Consider the following 20,365-nt stretch of genomic DNA (forward strand, 5'->3'; position numbering starts at 1 on the left):
CAAACAGAATTGATCAACCTCCCTGCTCCCTACTAACAATTGTACAGCTTGAGAAACAATAAGTCCACTTTCATCTTCAATTAAAGTGGAAATAATGGACCAGTATCTTATTTGCTAACATTTATTAATATTTTATGCAGGAATTAATAATGTGCATTAAAAGGAAATTGGTTTTGCAGGGATCAATAATTAAATAGACTTGGAAATAGGCAGAAGGCCAAAGTGTCTTCTGGGAAATGTAGTTTAATCCCCTTTGGCTGCAATTGGGCGAAAGGGCTGAAGAACTACAAAAACCCCCAGAAGGTCCTGCGACCAGGGCCGGAGCCCCGTTGCACATTGGGATTGTAGTCCATTCCGAGCCACAGAGGAAGGAGTAGATGCGATTGGAACTCCAACTCCCAGAAGACATGGCGTGTCTGTATCCACCCCTCCCCTCGCCCAGCGTTTCCGGTTTGTGGACGGTCGCGAAGATGGCGGCGGCCGCTGAAGATGGGAGGGAGGCTCCTGCTGGCTCTGAACCTGAACCTGAGTCCGAGGCTTCAGGCCCAATGGAGCATCGACCCAGCACTCGCTCCAACCCCGAGGGCGCGGAGGACAGGCAGGATCCGCCCGGGCAAGGGGCGCAGGCCGGCGGCGGCAGTAGGGAAGGGGATGGAGAAGCCGGGACTGAGAGCCCAGGGACTGGGGGTAGGACCAGGAGCAGCCGCAGGAGGCCTCAGGAGCAGGAAGCCCAGGGTCACAGCCTGCCCCCATTCCAACCCCAACCCCAACCCCAACCCCAAAATCAAACCCAACCCCAAATACAACCACAACCTCAACCTCAGCTCCAAACCCAAACCCAAAATCAATCCCAATCCCAATATCAAGGTCAAAGCCAACCCCAAAACCAAACCCAGTCCCTGCCCCAATCCCAATCTCAAACCCAATTCCTGTCCAAGACCCAGACCTTGCCCCAGTCTCAAAGCCAGCCCCAGTTTCAAAACCAGTCGGCGACCACAGGGCAGCCTTCATTCCTGCCCCAATCCCAAAGTCAACCCCAATTTCAATCTCAACTCCAGCTACCAACACAATTCCAGAGCCAGGCCCTGTCTGAGACTCAGATCAAGACTCCAAAAGTTAACTGCCCAGAGAAAGTGGTGAGTTCTGTTGGGGTTGTATTTCAGGAACTCTTTGATTCACCAAAAGTAGCAGACATTGTAAATGGATGTAGGTTTGCTCTCTGAGCTGCAAGGTTCAATTTCAGGTGTTCTGTCACCATACTAGGTAACATCTGCAGTGAGCCTCTGGACAAAGCACTGCTGATGTTTCCTGCTTTCTATTTATATGTTTGGCTTTCTTTCGGTTAGTGCTGTCATTTCCTGTGGTGTCACACCTACGTCCAGAACTTCAACCTTAGCTACAAATCTTCTCAAAACTTGCTAAGATATTGTAGATGTTAAAAATGATCCTATGTCCTATCAAATGCGATTTATTGTTGATCAAAGGAACTTCAGCCATCAGAGATGTGTATTATAAGATTTTAAAGTGTTGCCTTATTTATCTGAAGTAGTTGAGAGATAAGATCACAATCACTTGAATGATTTAGGCGGATTGTGGAATTTAGGCATTTTTTAGAAGAGAATTGAACTGAATGGATTATTCTGTCTGAAAATTCATGTGTTCTAGTTGTGTGCAGCAAGAGTAAGCTGAAGGTACACACTACTTTATAGGAGAGATGAAAGAAATAGATCACCTGGGAAATAGGCAAGAATAACTGGCAATCAGTATAGCACAGACATTAATTGGTAGTTATGTACTGGATCCTGATTGGAACTGTTGAGTTACACCTTTTTTTCCTGACTCAGTTCGAGATGTGGACTCACTAGCAGCACCCAAACCATGAATTACAACATAGTCTAAAATTCTTCTGTTTCCCTAACGGGTATTCTGTTTGGAGAGAGCAAGTTGAGCAGTATAGCAGCTGCTAGATAGAAGTCATAAACCATTCAGGTCTTTATGTCTGCTCCAATCAATAAGATTATAATTGATCTGGGGCGGCACGGTGGTTCAGTGGTTAGCACTGCTGCCTCACAGCACCAGGGTCCCAGGTTCAATTCCAGCCTTGGGTGACTGCCTGTGTGGAGTTTGCACATTCTCCCTGTTTCCTCCGGGTGCTCCAGTTTTCTTCCACTGTCCAAAGATGTGCAGGTCAGGTGAATTGGCCATGCTAAATTGCCCATAGGTGCGTTAGTCAGAGGGAAATGGGTTTGGTTGGTTACTCTTCAGATGGTTGGTGTGGACTTGTTGGGCCGAAGCGCCAGTTTCCATGCTGTAGGGATTCTGATCAATTCCCCCTTCCTATGTTATCCCATACCCCTAATTCTTTTCATCCCCAAAATTGATCAAACTCCGTGTTTAGGATACTCAACAACAGAGAATCCATAATGTATTGATTAGGGAATTCCAAAGATTCATAATTTCTCCTCATCTTGGTGTTAATTTGTCTGAACTTTTATTCTGCGACCACTAATTCTAGATTAGATTATTTACAGTGTGGAAACATGCCCTTTGGCCCAACAAGTCCACACCGACCCGCCGAAGCGCAACCCACCCTTACCCCTACATTTACCCTTTACCTAACCCGCACATCTTTGGACTGTGGGAGGAAACCGGAGCACCCGGAGGAAATCCACGCGGACACGTGGAGAACGTGCATACTCCACACAGTCAGTCGCCTGAGTTGGAAATTGAACCTGGGTCTCTGGCGCTGTGAGGCAGCAGTACTAACCACTGTGCCACCCTTTCAGAGGTTCTCTATTCAGAGGGGCACATCCTCCCAGTCTCCAATCTGTGAAGACTTTAAATATTTTGTTAGTTGGTGGTGGTATAGTGGTGTTATCAGTTTACTGGACAATTTAAGAGCAGTTTGGGATGGGCAATAACATTGCATTAAAGAATAAAACCAAAACAAGTGGCAAAAACAAAATACTGGGAGTGCTGAAAATTTGGAATAGAAGCAGAAAATGCTAGAAATACCTACCAGGTCAGGCAGCATGTATGGAGAGAAACATAAAATGATATTTCAGGTCAATGGAGACATCTGATGGAATTTCAGAGGCTGGAAGGTTAGAACAGATGTAAAACAGAGATGAAGAGGAATTGCTTCTCTCGAAGACGGTGAATCTATGGAATTCCCTCTCCCACAGTTTGGTCAACGCTGGGATACTGAATAATTTGAGGGAGGAAATAGACAGATATTTAATTAGTGACCGGTTGAAGAGGGTTATGGTGAGTGGGCAGGAAAGTTGAGATGAGATCAGCCACAATTGTATTGAATGGTGGAGCAGGCTTGTGGGGCTGAACGGCCTCCTCCTGCTACTAAGTTCTTAAGTTCTGAAATGTTGATTCTGTTTTACACTTCTTAAGAATATTTCTAACATTCTTCTAAATATTCTAAATGTCAAAGAAAATAAATATGATGTGCAGTATGCAGGAAGGATGTTCATGATGGTGGAGAAGCCCAGAATCAAAGGTCATAGGATAAGGATAAACACTTTAGGACTAACGTGAAGAAAAATTTCTTCATCCTGAGAGTAGTGAGCCAGCAGAAGTCTCTTATAGAGAACGTGGTTGATACCAAAACATTGTGTTTTCAAGATGGGGGTAGATATAGCTCTTGTGGCTAAAGGGGTCAAGGGGCCATGATTATATTGAATGGGAGGGCAGGCTTGAGGGGTTGAATGGCCTACTGCTGCTCCTGTTGTCTACTTTTAGTCTCCTCTCTCATCACTTGTTCAGGGATTACTAGATGGGTGATTTGTTTGGGTTACTCTAGTTGATTTGTGTGTCATTTATTTGCTTATTGCATGAAAAGGAAGAGACACACCTCCAGCTCCCTTCCATTCTCATTACAGATCATCTGTTTGGACCTTTCAGAAGAGATGTCACTGCAGAAGCTGGATTCGATGAATGGGTTAGTCTGCTTGCTGTGAATACTTGAAGCCAATTAATGGACTCGCTGGAAAACATGGAGTTGAGGGATGACCTCTTAGAGTTCTTTAACAGTATAGTAGTGTTTGATGGGTAAATTGTGGCAAGCAAAACTGCAGCTCATAAAACTAAAAACAACTGGAAATACAACTTCTTTCCTAGAGAGCAGTGAGAATGTGGAAGAATCACAGAGAGCAGTCAGGGTGAATTGTATTAATATCCTAAGGGGAAATTGGGAAAGGAAGGGAAAAATATTTTAGATTTGTACAGTAGGAAGTTCATGTGGAGTATAACTGCCTTGTACTGAGGATCTTTTATAAGTCACATTGTGAAATGTGATTTTGGGAATCAGTGTTCGTTATTTGATTGGTTTGTCCCATGTGAACTGGGAATGAAAGATTGTCATCAGATTGCATTGGATATGCGACACAAAGTCAGGCCATTCTGCCCAACCAGTTTGTGCTGGTGTTTATGCTCCATTTGAGCCTTCTGCCATCTTTCATCATCTAAACCCCCCCCCCCCCCCCCCCCCAATCCTATATTCCCATCTCCCTCATAGGCTAGTCTAGCTCCTCCTTAAATGTATCTTCATTATTATTCCCTGAGATAGCAAGTTCCACTTTGTTGGCAATAATTGGACGAACTTGATGGTATGTCTGTGTCCAGTGGTTTCTGGGCTGTAGAGTTTGATTCTAACCTAATCAGTGAAAACTTAGGTTTGACAACAGTTGAATTGGGCTGTGGGGTGAGTGTGCTGCCACAGGGGAAGGTAGTTTCAACAGTGTTTTACTGCAGAACTGGCTAAAGAGTGGAGCTATGATTAGGGTAGGTGTGGACTTGTTGGGCCGAAGGGCCTGTTTCCACACTGTATGGAATCTAATCTGGGGAAAGCAATTTAATATGGAACTGCTGTTCTGTGCTGGATCTGACTTCAAGTCTCTGGATATAAAGTTTTTTGGTTTTATTCTTGAGACCCCAACACGACAGATGCCAGTCGTTAGCCAATTTGTACCACTCCACAGAATAGCAAGAAACAGCTGAATATACGGAGTGCATCCAGGTTCTGGGCTCTGGAAATAACCTGGCTGTAATACTGAAGGGTTATGTACTCAAACTAGCTGTAGCTTTAGACAAGGTGTTCCAGTGCAGCTACAACGCTGTCTTGTATCTAACAAAGTTTTAAACAAATGCCCAGTTTATTGTCTTCAACAAGCAAGACAAATGCAATCGACAAACTACTGCCCCTGTCAATTATTGACAGAGCCACAGTCACTAACAACCTGATAGACCCAAAACTGATTGTTGGCAGTCAGGATCTCATAGTCTTGGCTCGAACATGATCAAAGAGCTGCATCCCAGGAGGTGATGAGTCTCTTCTTTTGTATCAAAGCAGCATTTAATCCAATGAGGCATCAAGAAATTCTAGTAACATTGTTATAGACATCACAGCAAGCTCTGTACTGGCTGGGGTGGCAGGTGGTGGTTGTTGGAGACCAATCATCTTGGATCCAGTGCATTGCTGTGTGAGTGGTTGAGATGCTTGAAGATTGCTGTAGATTCACCAATTTTCAGCTGCATTGTCAATGACCTTCTCTTGCCTCTCCAAAAGATCAGACATGGTGATGTTGCATCCAGCACCGCCCTGAATCTCTCTGATATTGAAACAATTTACCACACACAGCAAGACCCTGACTACACTCAGGTTCCGGCTGATAAGCGAGAGACAGAAGCTGATTCAGTAGTAAATTACAGGGCTGCATTGGATGGGTACTCAGAAGGGAAAAATGGGCAGAAAGAGAGGCACATGGGTAGCTCTTAAGAGAGATGTTATGATGGACAGATTGGCCTCCTGTTGAAACATTCTATAATACTGGTTAGGTTTACTGTGCCCTTGGCATAGTGAGGTTATTCGTCTGTGGAGGTGTTATTGGGCTGACTGTGATTTAAGATTGGGAGCATTGGATTAGATTGGATTTGATTTGGTTTAATTTATTTTTTGTCTATTCAGTTCAAAAACAAACGCATTAAACATTGCCCAGAAAATGATCGAAATGTTTGTCCGGACAAAGCACAAGATTGACAAACGTCATGAGTTCGCTCTCGTGGTGGTTAATGACGAGGTGACCTGGGTAAGAACAATGTACTGCTGTAAATTAGGGGAGGGATCAGAGAGAACTTGCACAATTGTACAAATCCCGAATGTAATCACCGTGGTATGGTCAACATTTAAATTCACCCTATTGTTCAGAGCGCGATTCTCGGTCTGTCTCCCCCTGTTTGTGTATTGCTAAGATCAGGCCATAGGAAGGCTCAAGAATGAAACTAAATGCACAGAAATGGCTCAAGATCGTGTTACAATGCAGTATCTATGTCGTATACATTAGAAACATTCAGTATTTTCCTCCTTACTCATCCCCCTCTCTCACTTTTTAGTTGTCGGGATTTACTTCGGACCCTCGGGAAGTTTGTAGCTGCCTGTACGACCTGGATACAAATGTCTGTGAGTCCTTCAGTATCCTTTTGTCACAGATCCCAAAACTCCCGAGATGGAGTAAAATACTGCAGGCTGTTTACTTCAAACTCTCTCCAATTATGTATCCATTTAATGTGTAGACCGGAGGGCACACTGCTTCAGAATCCCCCGCTCCAGGATGCTATTTGCGTTATTATTATCAGGAACTCACTAAAGCGCAACCAGATAGCAAAGTTTTATATCGTGAAAATAATCTCCATTAGCGTGGATATAGTTCTGGCCTTCTGAACCTGGCTTCAGTCTGAAGAGAACATTTGCAATTTCCAATCACTGAGATTCATTACTTTTGGTTACAGGTCTGTCCCAGTATAACACTGGGGTACAGTACTGTGGGGACAGGTCTGTCCCTGTATAACACTGGGGTACAGTACTGGTGGGGACAGGTCTGTCACTATAACACTGGGGTAATAGTACTGATGGGGACAGGTCTGTTACTGTATAATACTGGGGTACAGTACTAGTGGGGACAGGTCTGTCACTGTAACACTGGGGTAATAGTACTGGTGGGGACAGGTCTGTTACTGTATAACACTGGGGTACAGTACTGGTGGGGACAGGTCTGTCACTATAACACTGGGGTAATAGTACTAGTGGGGACAGGTCTGTTACTGTATAACACTGGGGTACAGTACTGGTGGGGACAGGTCTGTTACTGTATAGCTCTGGGGTACAGTACTGGTGGGGATAGATCTAACATTGTAAAATGTGGATGCTGAATCTTTTGGACTGAATGGTCTGTTTCTGTTTTGATGATATATAATTCTTTGTTGTTTTCCTTAAAGTCTATTTTCAGATCTGGATGGACTATTTAACCTCATGTGAGTGTTTGTGATTATGATGTGAAGTTTAGCTGAATATGGAATTTGTTTAGGTTTCTGCTGATCTTTTAGTTTTGTTCTGGTCTCTCTCATTATTTAAAAAGATAAACATTAGCTAACCTTGGAGCTTACTGATCGGTGTGGAATTAAATCTGGTTCAAGCTGACTTCAGATTAGGATGCTGCAATTTGGTGGCTGAAGAAAGGGTCTTCCCTCAGAGATCATATGAGAGACAGGCTTGCATTTATGTAGCACCGTTCAGAACTTCAAATGAGTGTTGTAATGGAAGAGAAATAGCTGCAAGTTGTGGAGAACAATTGTTTAGGAACAACGGTATAATAATGATGGAGTGATGATGGTTTTGTGGTCATGTTATTGAGCTGGTAATCTAGAAAGGGTCCTAAGGATATGCATTTAAATCCCACTGTCAACTGGTGAAATTTGAATTCATTTAACAAATCTAGTTTAATAAGTGTAAAGGTGACCATGAAACTATCAGTGATTATTGTAACAACCTGTTTGATTCACTAATGTCCTTGCCTGGTCTGTCCCACATAAACAGGCAGCTGAGCAAACCAATCAGTTTGAAGGCATTTGGGGATGGGGAACAAATGCTAATAAAGGGTTACTGGACCAGAAATGTTACCTCTGTTTTCTCTCCATAGATAGTGCCAGACCTGCTGAGGTTCTCCAACAATTTGTTTTTGTTTCTGATTTCCAGCATGCGCAGGTTTTTGGTTTTATCTTTTACATTCATCTTTTTATTATCACCTGTGGGATGTGGGCCAGCATTTGTTTCCCATCTCTCAATGGTCTTGTAAAAGTGGGGTGAGTTGCCTCCTTGAACCGCTACTGTCCATTTGATGTAGGTACACCCACAATGACATTAAGGAAGCAGTGTTAGACAGGACATTTGTTTAATAATCATCTGAAAGGCAACGCCTTTGACAGTGCAGCACTCCCCTGCTATTATACTGGGTATTAGACAAGATTTTATTCTCTGGATGTGAGACGATAACTTCTACCTTTGGAAACTGGAGAGTGCTACCCATTGAGCAATGGCTGAATATGATGTATGAGGAAAATATTAGAAGCAGGTTACCAGTCTTAACAAAACCCAATAGAGTGTCTAGTACAGCAGATACTGGAGAATGATGTTTCAGCAATGATTGCCTGCCTTTGATAGAGCCACATTTAGATTGAGAAGTCTACATGCTATTTGACATTGTTGTGTGGGAGTTGGAGAGGAAATCACAGCCAAACAGCTTAATTTCCCAATGTTCAGCCAACTTGAGGAATAGGCCAAATTGAGACCATTGGTGGAGCTTTGACACTGTTGATCTGAGATCTACACTCTCTCTCACTCTCACACAGGACATTATCTACTTTGAGTTTATTACTTTGATCAAATCTTTTTTTAAAAATCTAATCCTGTAGACAGCAGAAGATTGAGTTGCCAGTAACGGAAAATATTCAGACTATCCCACCACCGTACATCATACGGATGATCCTGGTCTACGTTCGAACACCCTGCCACCTGCAGTCTATTTCCATCGAGCGACTCAATGTGAGTAACAAAACAGTTTTCTGTTCCTGCTTGAACCTTGTTTTGTTCATGTCTCTGTTCCCACCCCAGTCACAGCCAAAATTTAGCTGAATGATGTTGGGACAGGGGCACCCACTTTCTGCAGCTTCACTCATGACCAATCTTCCTGAAAGAGTTCAAAAGGGAAACGTTAGTTATCTGGATGATGATCCTATGTATTTGCACAATCCTGCTGTATGCATAGGTATGGTTGCCACCTTTCCCTTCGTTTGTGCATTTCAAATATACCTCATTAGCTGTGAAGTGCTTTGGGATTTCCTTGGTTAGCCACTTAGGACTTCACACAGAGGGCTGTGAATCAGGAATTCTCTGCTTCAGTTTGCAGAAGGCACTGGATGCTCCATCCTTAATTGGATCCAAGACTGAGATCACTCGGGTCTTAGAAATAGGGTGGGAAAGTCAGTTAGAGGAACCAAGGGACCTTGGAATAAATACAGAAATCATTAAAAGAGCATAGCAAGACTGTTTTTAAAAAGTCTAAGCATTTTATTCTGAGAGGAATAGAATTGAAATGTAGGAATTGTGCTAATCTGAAATTCAGCCTTGTTTAGCCCACACTTGGATCCAGCGTGCAGTACTGATATGCAAAATGATACAGACGCACTAGAGAACGTGCAGAGAAGATTTACAAGGATGATAGCAGAAATGTGTGAGATTATGTATTAGGAAAGAATTAATATGCTGGGTGTCTCATCTCTTGAACTGAGAAGAACTTTGAAAGGTGACCTAATTGAGGTATATAGAATGATAGAAGGATTTGATGGATTGGAAATAAGGGAAATGTTGTCTTTTACATAAAGAACAGAACTCAAGGCTGTCCATATACAGAGGACCCTTGATTATCCGAAGGACACAGGTGGGGAGTATTTTGTTTGGTTAATCAAATTCCAGATAATCAAATGCTGCATAACATAGTTTAGCTGAGCACCAGCACACTGTGATCTTGCTGGATAATCTAGGTTCCTCTGTAGGTAGTCCCTAAGAAATCTAATAGTGAATTCAGAAGAAAGTTCTTTATCTAAAGAGTGATGAGAATGTAGTTATTGTATTAATATATTTATGGGGTATGGAGAAGTTGGACAAGTCCATGAGGGAGCAGGGAATAAAGTCACACAGTCATGCAGCATGGAACCAGACTCTTCAATCCAACCAGTTCATGCCAGCCAAGTTTCCAAAACTAAACTAGCACCATTTGGCCATTATCTCTCTAAACCGTTCCCATTCATGTACCTGTCCAAATAGCTTTTAAATGCTGTAACTGTATATGCATCCACCACTTCCTATGGCAGTTGATTCCAAATACAAACCATCCTCTACATGAAAATGTTGCCTGTCCGGTTCCCTTTAAATTTTTCTCCTCTCACCTTTAAACTATGCCCTCTAGTTTTGAACTCCCTAACCCATGCAAAAAACCTTTGCTTTCACCCTATCCATGCTGTTCATGATATTATGAATTTCTATAAGGTCACCCGTCAACCTCCAACGAAAAAGATCCAACCTATCTTTATAACTCAAACGTCCCATTCCTGGCGGCATCCTGATAAATCTTTTTTGAACCTTCTCCAATTTAATAATTCTCTTCCTGTAACAGGTTGACTAGAATTGTATCCAGTATTTCAAAAGAGGCATCACCAACATCCTCCACGACCTCAACATAACATCCCAACTCTTATACTCCAAGTCTGAGCAATGAAGACAAGCGTGCAAAACACCCTATGCACAATGATGCAAATTTCAGAGAATTATGGACCTGAACCCCTGCTCTCTCTATTCTACAATGATACTCAGGGCCCTATCGTTAATTGTATAAGTCTTGCCCTTGGTTATTTTACCAAAATGCAAAACCTCGCATTTACCCAAATTCAACTCCATCTGCCACTCCTCTGCTCATTGGTCCAATTGATCAAGATTTCTTTGTAATCTTGGATAACATCATGTCTACTCTCCCATCAATTTATGATGATGGATTGAGATGAGGAAAGATGGAAGGAGGTCTGAGAGGAGCATAAACACCAGCATGGACTGGTGGGGCCAAATGGCCTGTTTCTGTGCCATGATGTAAAACAATGTTACCCTATATTGTGCACCAACCTTTTAAAAACTTCCCAAGAGACTGAATCTACAGTTGATTAGAATAAGATCCAATTTAGCCCCTTGACTTTGCATTATCATTCAGTTAGATTAAAGCTAATTTGTAGCTCAACCTCATTTCTTTTCCTTGGTTTCATAAGTCTCAATATTTGTCTCCAACAACGTTCTTGTAAATTTTTGTTCCTTTCTTGTTATTTTCTTATTCCTTCTCCCCAGGTGTCAGTATTGAAACACTTGCCTTTGCTGTTATATTTTGTGAATGTGTTCTATGTTCTATGATTCACATCTTGCTGTGCAGGGGACAGTTCCAAAGTTTGTGGATAACACAGATCCTGGGGGAGTTGGAAACTCTGAGGACAGCAGTGTAGAACTTCAAAAGTTAAAAATCAAACAATACCAGGTTATAATCCAACAGGTTTATTTGGAAGCAGTAGCTTTTGGAGCACTGCTCCTTTGTCAGGTAGCTGTCTAGCTTTATCACAGCTACCTGATGAAGGAGCAGCGCCCCGAAATCTAGTGCTTCCCAATAAACCTGTTGGGCGAGAACGTAGTATTGTGTGATTTTTAACTTTGTCCCTACTGTTCCAACACTGGCTCCTCCACATCAGAACTTCAAATGGACATTGGCAACTTGATGGAGTAGGCAGATTGATGTCAGTGCAGTTCAATGTGGAAAAATGTGAGGTCCAAGGAGTGTGGAGAGACACGGCAAGGGAATCCCTGATTTACGAATACCTGACTTACAAATGTTTGCACTTACAAAGGCCAACCTATATACTGCTTTTAAATTTGAAAAACCCAACATGTGAACATTTCCTGTACTTACGAACGGCATTTTTCCATTGTTCTGCATTGTGTTGACATGTGAACAAATTGATTTGTAAACGGGCTCCAGAATGTTTTTAAAAGATTCGGCAGAAGCAAAGAGTTTTGGATAAATATGTAGTTAAAGGGCCCAGGCGGTAGAGAGAGCTGTTAGCAAAACACAGTATCCTAGGCTTCATAAATAGGGGCAGAGTCACACCGGGTATCTTTGAAATCACAGGCTTTCGGAGTGCTGCTCCTTCATCAGATAATTAGGGATATGGTAGACACAACCAGGAAGTTATGGTGAATTTATATCGGACACTGGTTAGACCTCAGCTGGAGTTTTGTGTACAATTCTGGGCATACATTGTGTGAAGGATGTGAATGCATTGAAAATGTGCAGGAGTGGTTTTAGAGAAGAGTTGCTGGGATGAACAACTTCATGAGGAAGGATTCAAGAAGTGGGACTTGTTCTCCTTGTAAAGAGAATGTTAAGAGGGGATTTGATCCAAGATTTCAAAATCATCAGGTGCCTCTAAAGAGTAAATAGAGAGAAACTGTTCCACCCAAAAACAGATTGGGTTCACAGGGCAGAGTTTTAAAGTGATTTGCAAAAGAAGCAAATGTGAGGTGAGAGAACCCTTTTTCAGATTTTAGAGTGTATTATTAAGGATGAGATTGCAGAGTATTTGGGAGTACACGGTAATATCGGGTGGGATCAGCAGGGCTTTGTCAAGGGGAGGCTACGCCTGATAAATCTGTTAGAATTCTTTGTGGTAACAAGCAAGTTAGATAAAGGAGAGCCAGTGGACATGATCTGTTTAGATTTCCAGAAGACCTTTGACAAGGTGTCATACAGAAGACTGCTGAATAAGACCCCAGTCCATGCTGTTAGGGGCATGGATAGAGGAGTGGTTGGCATTAGCAGAATGATGTGGAGATGCCAGTGTTGGACTGGGGTGGACAAAGTCTGAAGTCACTTCACCTGATGAAGGAGCAGTGCTCTGAAAGCTGGTGATTTCAAATAAACCTGTTGGACAATAACCTGGAGTCATGTGACTTATGACTTTGGCAGGAGTCAGAGTGTGTGGATAGAGGGTTCTTTTTCAAGATAGCAGCAGTGACTAGTGAAGTTCTGCAGGAGCCAGTATTGGGACCTCAACTATTCACATTATATATTAACGAAGGAACTGCGAGTATTGTTGTTAAGTTGCAGATGATACAAAGATAGGTGGGAGGGACAACTAGTGTTGAGAAAATGGGGAGGCTGCAAAAAGATTTTGAATAGGCTTGGAGTGGGAAAAGAAGTGGCAGAGGGAACACAATGTGGAAAAGTGAGAATGTGTGCACTTTGGTAGGAAGAATAGCAGCGTAGTCTATTTTCTAAATTGTGAAAGGCTTTGGAAAGTCTAAGAGAGTCCTAGTTCAGACTTCTGTTAAGGTTAACCTGAAGGTTCAGTCAGCAATTAGGAAAGGAAATGCAATGTTAATATTCACTTGGAGAGGTTGTAGCTTACAAGAGCAGGGATGTGCTGCTGAAGCTGAATCTGCCTCTGGTCAGATGGCACTTGGAATATTGTGAGTAGTTTTGGACCATGTATATAAGGAAGGATGTGCTGGATGTGGAAGGAATCCAGAGGCAGTTCACAGGAATGATCCCAGGCCTGAAGAGCTTGTAATATGACAAACAGTTGAGGACCCAAGTCTATACTTGATGGAATTTAGAAGGATGTGGGGATCTGATTGAAATTATAGAATACTGAGGGGCCTGGATAGAGTGGATGTGAAGACGATGTTTCCACGAATAGGAGAGACTTGGACCCCAAGGACACAGCATCAGTGATGGGGTGACCTTTTAGAACTGAGATGTGGAGAAATTGAGTGTGATGAAGCTGTAGAAACCATTGCCATAGAAGGCTGGAGAGACCAAGTCACTCTCTTTAAGACAGAGATAGATAGCTTCCTGATTAGTAGCAGGAGGAAGTTGGAGAAACATATTAGCCATGATCAAAGATGGAGCAATCATGATTGGCTGAATGGCCTAATTCTTCCCCTGTATCTTATGGTCTCATGTTCTAAGTTAAGGCATGGAATGCACTGCCTGGAAACGTGGTAGAGGCCAGTTCAATTGGAGCATTCAAGAGGGGCAATAGATAGTTATTTAAATAGAAGCAGTGTGCAGTGTTGTGGGGGAAAAGCAAGAGGTTGGCATTACGTTAAAATGCTCAGAGAGCCAATCTAGATACAGTGGGTGGAATGGGCTGCCTTTACTGTCACAAATCTGTAATAGTTGCAGTCCCTTTAGTGAAACATTCTGAGATGTTTAACTGGTCAGTGAACGGCGAATTTAGTTTCTACTGTAAAGAAAAACATTTGTATTAGGAGCCAGTCTGTTAGTCAGTGTGACTCTCACACTTTACTCAATGTTTAATAAAATCTTTGCATTTTCTTCATTTCTTTCCTCAGAAAATTCTGCAATCTCCTTACTTTTTCTTTGACACGATTTACATTCACAACGGCCCTGAGGAAATGGACGAAGACTCCAGCTGTAAGGTCGGGTGTGTTTTGTTATTTTGTGTATGCTATCTCATGCTTTTTTTTCTTTTCTGCTCCTATGCTCACTCGGTTTCTGTTGTTTTTAACCAATTTGGTACAGGTGTTCTCCTCAGGGATGAATATTAATGCAGCATCTTCAGAGTGTCACTAGGTCCCACATTCCTTCAACACCAAAGAAGTACTTTTCAAATGTAGTCACAATTGGAGATGAACACAGTCGCCAAGTTGTAGCCACTAAAATTTCTCAAACGGTGAATGGATAAATGATCTGTTAATCTCTTGTTTGTTTTTTTTTCAGCTCAGGATTAAACATTGGTTATAAATTTTGGGCGAGCTCTTTTGCTGTTGTGCTAGTAGTACCATGGGATCTCTTCCGTCCATCTGCGAGAGCAGGCGGAGTCTTGGTTTTCTGTCTTTCCCCCACCTGACAGTGCAATATGGTACTGCCCTGCGAAGGGTCAGTCCATGTCATTGGAGTGGGGAGCACGACCATAAAACTTTGACCTGCTTATTATCCTAATTCTTAGAATTATCCTAATGCTAAGAATATATAGTGAAGCAGAAAATATAATTGCCATCAATACAATTCCTGTTATCACAGTTAATTTTTTTTGGGAGATTCCAGAATGCACATTTAATTTTTGAATTTTTTGTTGTACAGGAAGTTTGTTTGTTTTTCAATAACCTGGACACAAAGGGGACCAGCTACAAGTATGATGTGTCACTCGCTGGACAGGCTGTGGAACTGCACAACTGCATGGCCAAGTTACTCGCACACCCGCTGCAGAGGCCAGTCCAAATGCATGCGGTTTATAGCCTGCTTGAAGATGAGGAAGGAGTAGAAGTAGAAGCAACTGTTTGACAGGGGAACATGACAAGGGAAGTGAACTAAGATTCTCTCTCTATCTGTACATTAGGAAAGTTTCTGTGTGGGTCAGGGTGATTACGCTGTCTTGGTTACAGTTGACGTGCAAGTGTTTACTCCAGAGAAACTCAGATCCTTAATAAATCTGAGTGTTCCTTCAGTTGAATCGTCAATAATGCACGATCAACTTTATCATGAAGCTGTTTCGTCCCTTCAGTTCCAAGTGGATTATTCTGATTTTATGGGTTGAATTCAGCCTATAATAACTCATGACACTTTCCTGTGAAACTGGAGATCAGCACGGTTGAAGCAGTGCTGCTGCTGAGTATCGTTGGTAAATTGGCATCAAAACATAATGGGACAGATTTTCACAAATGAGTGCACTCCAACACTGGCAATCTGGATTATTCCCCGACGAATGCAGCCACCTCACCCCAGCTCTGTCTAGGGTTACACAGTAATGGACATCTATCTATAATGCTGTTGAAGAAGAGCAGTAGAGTGCAGACCAGTCTCTAGTCCAATGTTTATCCCTTAATCAGCATCAATAAAAATACAGATATTCTGCCTCCTGTCATATAGCTGATGGGATGTTGTGCTCAAAGTGGCTGCCACATTTCTGCACATGAAAACAGTGACTGTGCTGGAATGGCTGTAAGAGTTTTATATAGGTGCCTGATCCTGTAATTCCAGTGAATTCTGGCTTTGGCTAGATGTGTCATTTAGTGCCACATTGGGTACTTGTGCATTGAAGGGCTTTCCTTGCTGTCACATTAAGAGGTTGAGCCGTGGCATGAAGAGGATCCTCACTTCCTGCAGACTACAGATTATGATGGAACACTTTGCCTTCAGGATCTTCTCCAGAGATTTGAGCTCATAACCTCACTGTGTCAGGCTAGGACATGGTATTCAACCAGGATCTTGTCTGCCGATTCCAGTTGATGTTCAAGATTTAATGGGACTATTGGATAAAGACCACGGAGGCCTCTAACATCTGGTTCACTCTTGAAGCATGCAAACTGGCCAATGTGCCATTCCAGTGTGTTTGTGACAGTACTGTGTGTCATGGCTGCTGTGTTGACAAACTCATTAGATGTGAAGGGTTTCAAATGGTTTAAACCACACAATTTTGTTGAAGGAAAACATTCATTGCTAATTTCTGTTTGCTCTTAACAAGGAAATAAAGTTACTGAAAGTGTTTTCTGTATCTTCAACGTTATACAAATGTTTTTAAAAAATAGATATTCCAGCTCCATGTCATATGAGTGTCCTCCTAATCCTCCTCTTCTATTCCTTTGTATTGTGTGTTTATTTCACTTCGAGTACTTTAACTTGTCTTACTAATTGCTGGTGTATAACACCACAAACAAATCTGAATGGTTGGTCTGACACTCTCATCCTCCTGCTGGGCTCTGCCAGCGATGGTGGTGGAGTGAGAACTGAAGGATTTTTTTATTTATAGGTAAGATAGGTATTGATGGAGGGGTCAGCATTTCTTGCCCATCCCTAATTATCCTTGAACTGAATGGCTTACTCTGGCCATTCCAGAGGGAAGTTAACCGTGAACCACATTGCTGAGAATCTGGAGTTACAAAAAGGTGGAATGAAGTAATAATGGCAGATTTTCTTCCCTAAAGGACATAGCACCGACAGATTGGTACAATAATTGATTATTATTTCACGATCATCATTCCTAAATTTCATATTCCAGACTTAATTAATTGAATGTAACACTAGCTGCCATGATGGTATTTGAATCCATGACCTTGATTAGTCTGGGCCTCTGAATAATCAGACAGTGCCATTACTTCTTTGTTACTGTCTTTCCATTGAAGGTGATATAACGTTGGCTTAAGTTGCAGTGATGAAATGTGACAAGGCTATGGTGCTGCTTATAGAGTGAGTAGTTGATTGGGAGTGTTGTACTTTCAATAGAGAAGTGTATTTATTGCTGTTTAAGGAGAGACAGTGAGCCATTTAGGAGAGTGGCGCTGGTGAGATTTTTCATATTGGATCCAGGAAGAGAGATCACCAGATAATACCAGAGAAGAAAGGCTATTCAGTAGGGGATCCTAAAATTCCTTTACACTGCAGAAGTCGATTGCTTCTTAAGCACAAACATGTGAAATAGGAGCTGAGGTGCCCCGAGCCTGCATTCATAAGATTGTGGCTGATCTGATTGTGTTTTGAATTCCACATTCCCATCTAGCCTCAATAACTCTTGATTGCCCAACTTAACCACATCTATCCACTGGTCTACAAAATATTCAATGACCCTACCTCCATCACCATCTGAAGCAGAGGTCCAAAGTCTCTCAACCCTCCAAGATTCATTTCTTGCTGACCTGAATTTGTCTTGTATTAGGTTTGGATTGTGCTATATGCAATTCAAAGTACATTTGCAAACGTGTCTTGTGTATTAGGGGTCATTTGGCTACATGGCCATTTTGTGATGCAGAGTGACACCAACAGTGTGAGTTCAATTTCTGCACCAGCTAATGTTATTATGAAGTATTCTCCTTCTCAACTACTCCCCTTGCCTGAGGTATGGTGACTCAGGTTAAACCACCACCAGTTGTGTGTCTCTCTCCCACTCGTGAAAGAGCAGCCTTGTGGTCTGGTAAGACTGTGATAACTTTACCCTTTGGTGTAGTAATGACCTTGGTTTAGTCATGGTACACTTACTGATAGATCTTGGCTATTCCAGAGACCTGAGCATGTAATCTGTGCTGCACTGTTGGATATATCATGGACAATGAAGTAGGAGAGTTGCAATATCTTATTAGACCACATCGCGAATGCCTGAAGTGGCTGGGGCTTATGCCTTTGAAAAGGTTTATTGGCCTACTGAGTACAACACAGATTGAGCTGAAAGTTGCCATGTTTCAAGGGTTAGTCTAGAAACGGTAGTTACATAAATCAAGCTTATTTCTCAAAAAGAACAAGGTGTGGGATGATTTGATTGAATCCTGTAGAATTTTAAAAATAATCAATATGTCAATAGAAACTTTATAGTTCAAGGGAATATAGCTTTAAAATCTCCTTTTGACCTACAGCAGGGCTGTGGGAGGTTAATGAGTGGAGACCCTATCAATGGTGGGGGGATTTAGACCTATACAGATTGCTAAAAGAAGAAAATATTTGCATGGTGTAAAATGGAACAAAGTACAAGAAGAAATTAAATAACTGGATATGTATCACAACTGGGAATGGGTCAAGACAATGTGTTAGGGTTTCCTATTGTATCTGGGGTCGTTGAACATAGTGTCTACTGGGAGTTGTCGTTTCTGTGTACTTCCGTCTGTTGAGATCGGAAGTGGGTTTTGTCCCACCGGGACTACAACGCCCAGAATGCATAGTGGCTGTCCAATAGAATGGTTGGGTTATATCACGTGCCTCACCAGAAATGCCGTCAAACCGGCGCAGCTAAACTTGATGGCAGCAGGACGGTTTTGATTGACGGGCACGCTATCCAATGGATGTACGCGTTCTCGACGCTAGTCGCTAACCGACCAATGGGCGCCGGTACGGGAGTAGGCGGGCCTGGCGTGGCAGGTGCAGCAGGTTTGTGTGAAGCGCAGAGTGATGCGGAGCTCGGGAAGATGGTGAGTGAAGCGGGGAGAGATAGAGAGAGTAGCTGGAGCCAGGAGGCTGCAGCCCGGGCCCAGCCCTCCGCAGGACATCCACCGAATCGCGTCGACTCGGTGGTTCGGATATAACGCTGGGAAACCACGCAGAGGGCCGAGGGGAGCGTCCCCAGGCAGGGGGTGGGGGAGGGGAGGAGAGGAGGAGGAGACATTGGGGTAGGGGAGTGGGAGGTGGGGGTAGGGGGGTGGGGATACGGGGTTGGGAGTGGGGTGGGGATGTGGGGGTGGGGATGTGGGGGTGGGGGTGGGGATGGGGGCTAGGGGATGGGGGTGAGGGGATGGGGGTGAGGGGATGGGGGTGAGGGTGGGGGTAGGGAGGGGGTGAGGATGGGGATGGGGAGGCGGAGATTGGGGTGGGGTGGGGAGGGGGTGAGGATCGGGGTGTGGGGGTGGAGATTGGGGTAGGGGCGGGAATGGGGGTGAGGGTGGGGTGGGGTTGGGGGTGGAGATTGGGGTGGGGGTGGGGATGGGGGGGTGGAGATTGGGGTGGGGGCGGGGCGGGGATGGGTGTGAGGGTGGGGTGGGGTTGATGGCGGAGATTGGGGTGGGGGTGGGGATGGGGGGGTGGAGATTGGGGTGGGGAGGGGGTGAGGATGGGGGTGTGGGGGCGGAGATTGGGGTGGGGGTGTGGGGGCGGAGATTGGGGTGGGGGTGTGGGGGCGGAGATTGGGGTGGGGATGGGGAGGCGGAGATTGGGGTGGGGATGGGGAGGCGGAGATTGGGGTGGGGATGGGGAGGCGGAGATTGGGGTGGGGATGGGGAGGCGGAGATTGGGGTGGGGGTGGGGATGGGGAGGCGGAGATTGGGGTGGGGAGGCGGAGATTGGGGTGGGGGTGGGAGAGGAGGAGATTGGGGTGGGGGCGGGGATGGGTGGGGGGCGGAGATTGGGGTGGGGGCGTGGATGGGTGGGGGGCGGAGATTGGGGTGGGGGCGGGGATGGGGGTGAAGGTGGGGTGGGGTTGGGGGTGGAGATTGGGGTGGGGGTGGGGGAGGGGGCGGGGATGGGTGTGAGGGTGGGGTGGGGTTGAGGCGGAGATTGGGGTGGGGGTGGGGTGAGGGTGGGGATGGGGGGGTGGAGATTGGGGTGGGGAGGAGGTGAGGATGGGGGTGTGGGGGCGGAGATTGGGGTGGGGATGGGGAGGCGGAGGCGGAGATTGGGGTGGGGGTGGGGATGGGAGAGGTGGAGATTGGGGTGGGGGTGGGGGGGGCGGAGATTGGGGTGGGGGGTGGGGAGGGGGGCGGAGATTGGGGTGGGGGTGGGGAGGGGGGCGGAGATTGGGGTGGGGTGGGGGGGGGGTGGGGATGTGTGGGGGTGGAGATTGGGGAGGGGCGGGGAGGGGGTGGGGTGGGGGGGGGATTGGGGGGGGGGGTGGGGTGGGGGGGTGGGGGTGGGGGTGGGGGGGTGGGTGGGGTGGGGGGTGGAGATTGGGGTGGGGGCTGGGGGCGGGGGCGGGGATGGGTGTGGGGGTGGGG

The 20,365-nt window shown here is 44.6% G+C and overlaps 2 protein-coding genes across 2 annotated transcripts in view; both read left to right on the plus strand.

Annotated features, from left to right (window-relative positions):
- The first annotated feature begins 455 nt into the window (after positions 1 to 455).
- Positions 456 to 16,443, plus strand: babam1 (BRISC and BRCA1 A complex member 1). Its single transcript, XM_060846024.1, has 8 exons — positions 456 to 1,136; positions 3,894 to 3,952; positions 5,978 to 6,098; positions 6,403 to 6,481; positions 7,296 to 7,320; positions 8,758 to 8,887; positions 14,291 to 14,377; positions 15,042 to 16,443. Exons 1-8 carry the CDS (start codon positions 471 to 473, stop codon positions 15,240 to 15,242), a joined length of 1,368 nt encoding a protein of 455 aa, XP_060702007.1. The 5' UTR covers positions 456 to 470; the 3' UTR covers positions 15,243 to 16,443.
- A 2,357-nt stretch (positions 16,444 to 18,800) lies between these two features.
- dda1 (DET1 and DDB1 associated 1) overlaps positions 18,801 to 20,365 on the plus strand; it is a 12,737-nt gene continuing 11,172 nt past the window's right edge. Inside the window, exon 1 of the mRNA XM_060846201.1 lies at positions 18,801 to 18,850. Within this exon, the coding sequence (XP_060702184.1) occupies positions 18,848 to 18,850 (3 nt within the window). The 5' untranslated portion in view covers positions 18,801 to 18,847. The remainder of the gene's footprint in view (positions 18,851 to 20,365) is intronic.

Source organism: Hemiscyllium ocellatum, chromosome 28, assembly GCF_020745735.1.
Source record: "Hemiscyllium ocellatum isolate sHemOce1 chromosome 28, sHemOce1.pat.X.cur, whole genome shotgun sequence".
In the NCBI taxonomy this organism is placed as follows: domain Eukaryota; kingdom Metazoa; phylum Chordata; class Chondrichthyes; order Orectolobiformes; family Hemiscylliidae; genus Hemiscyllium; species Hemiscyllium ocellatum.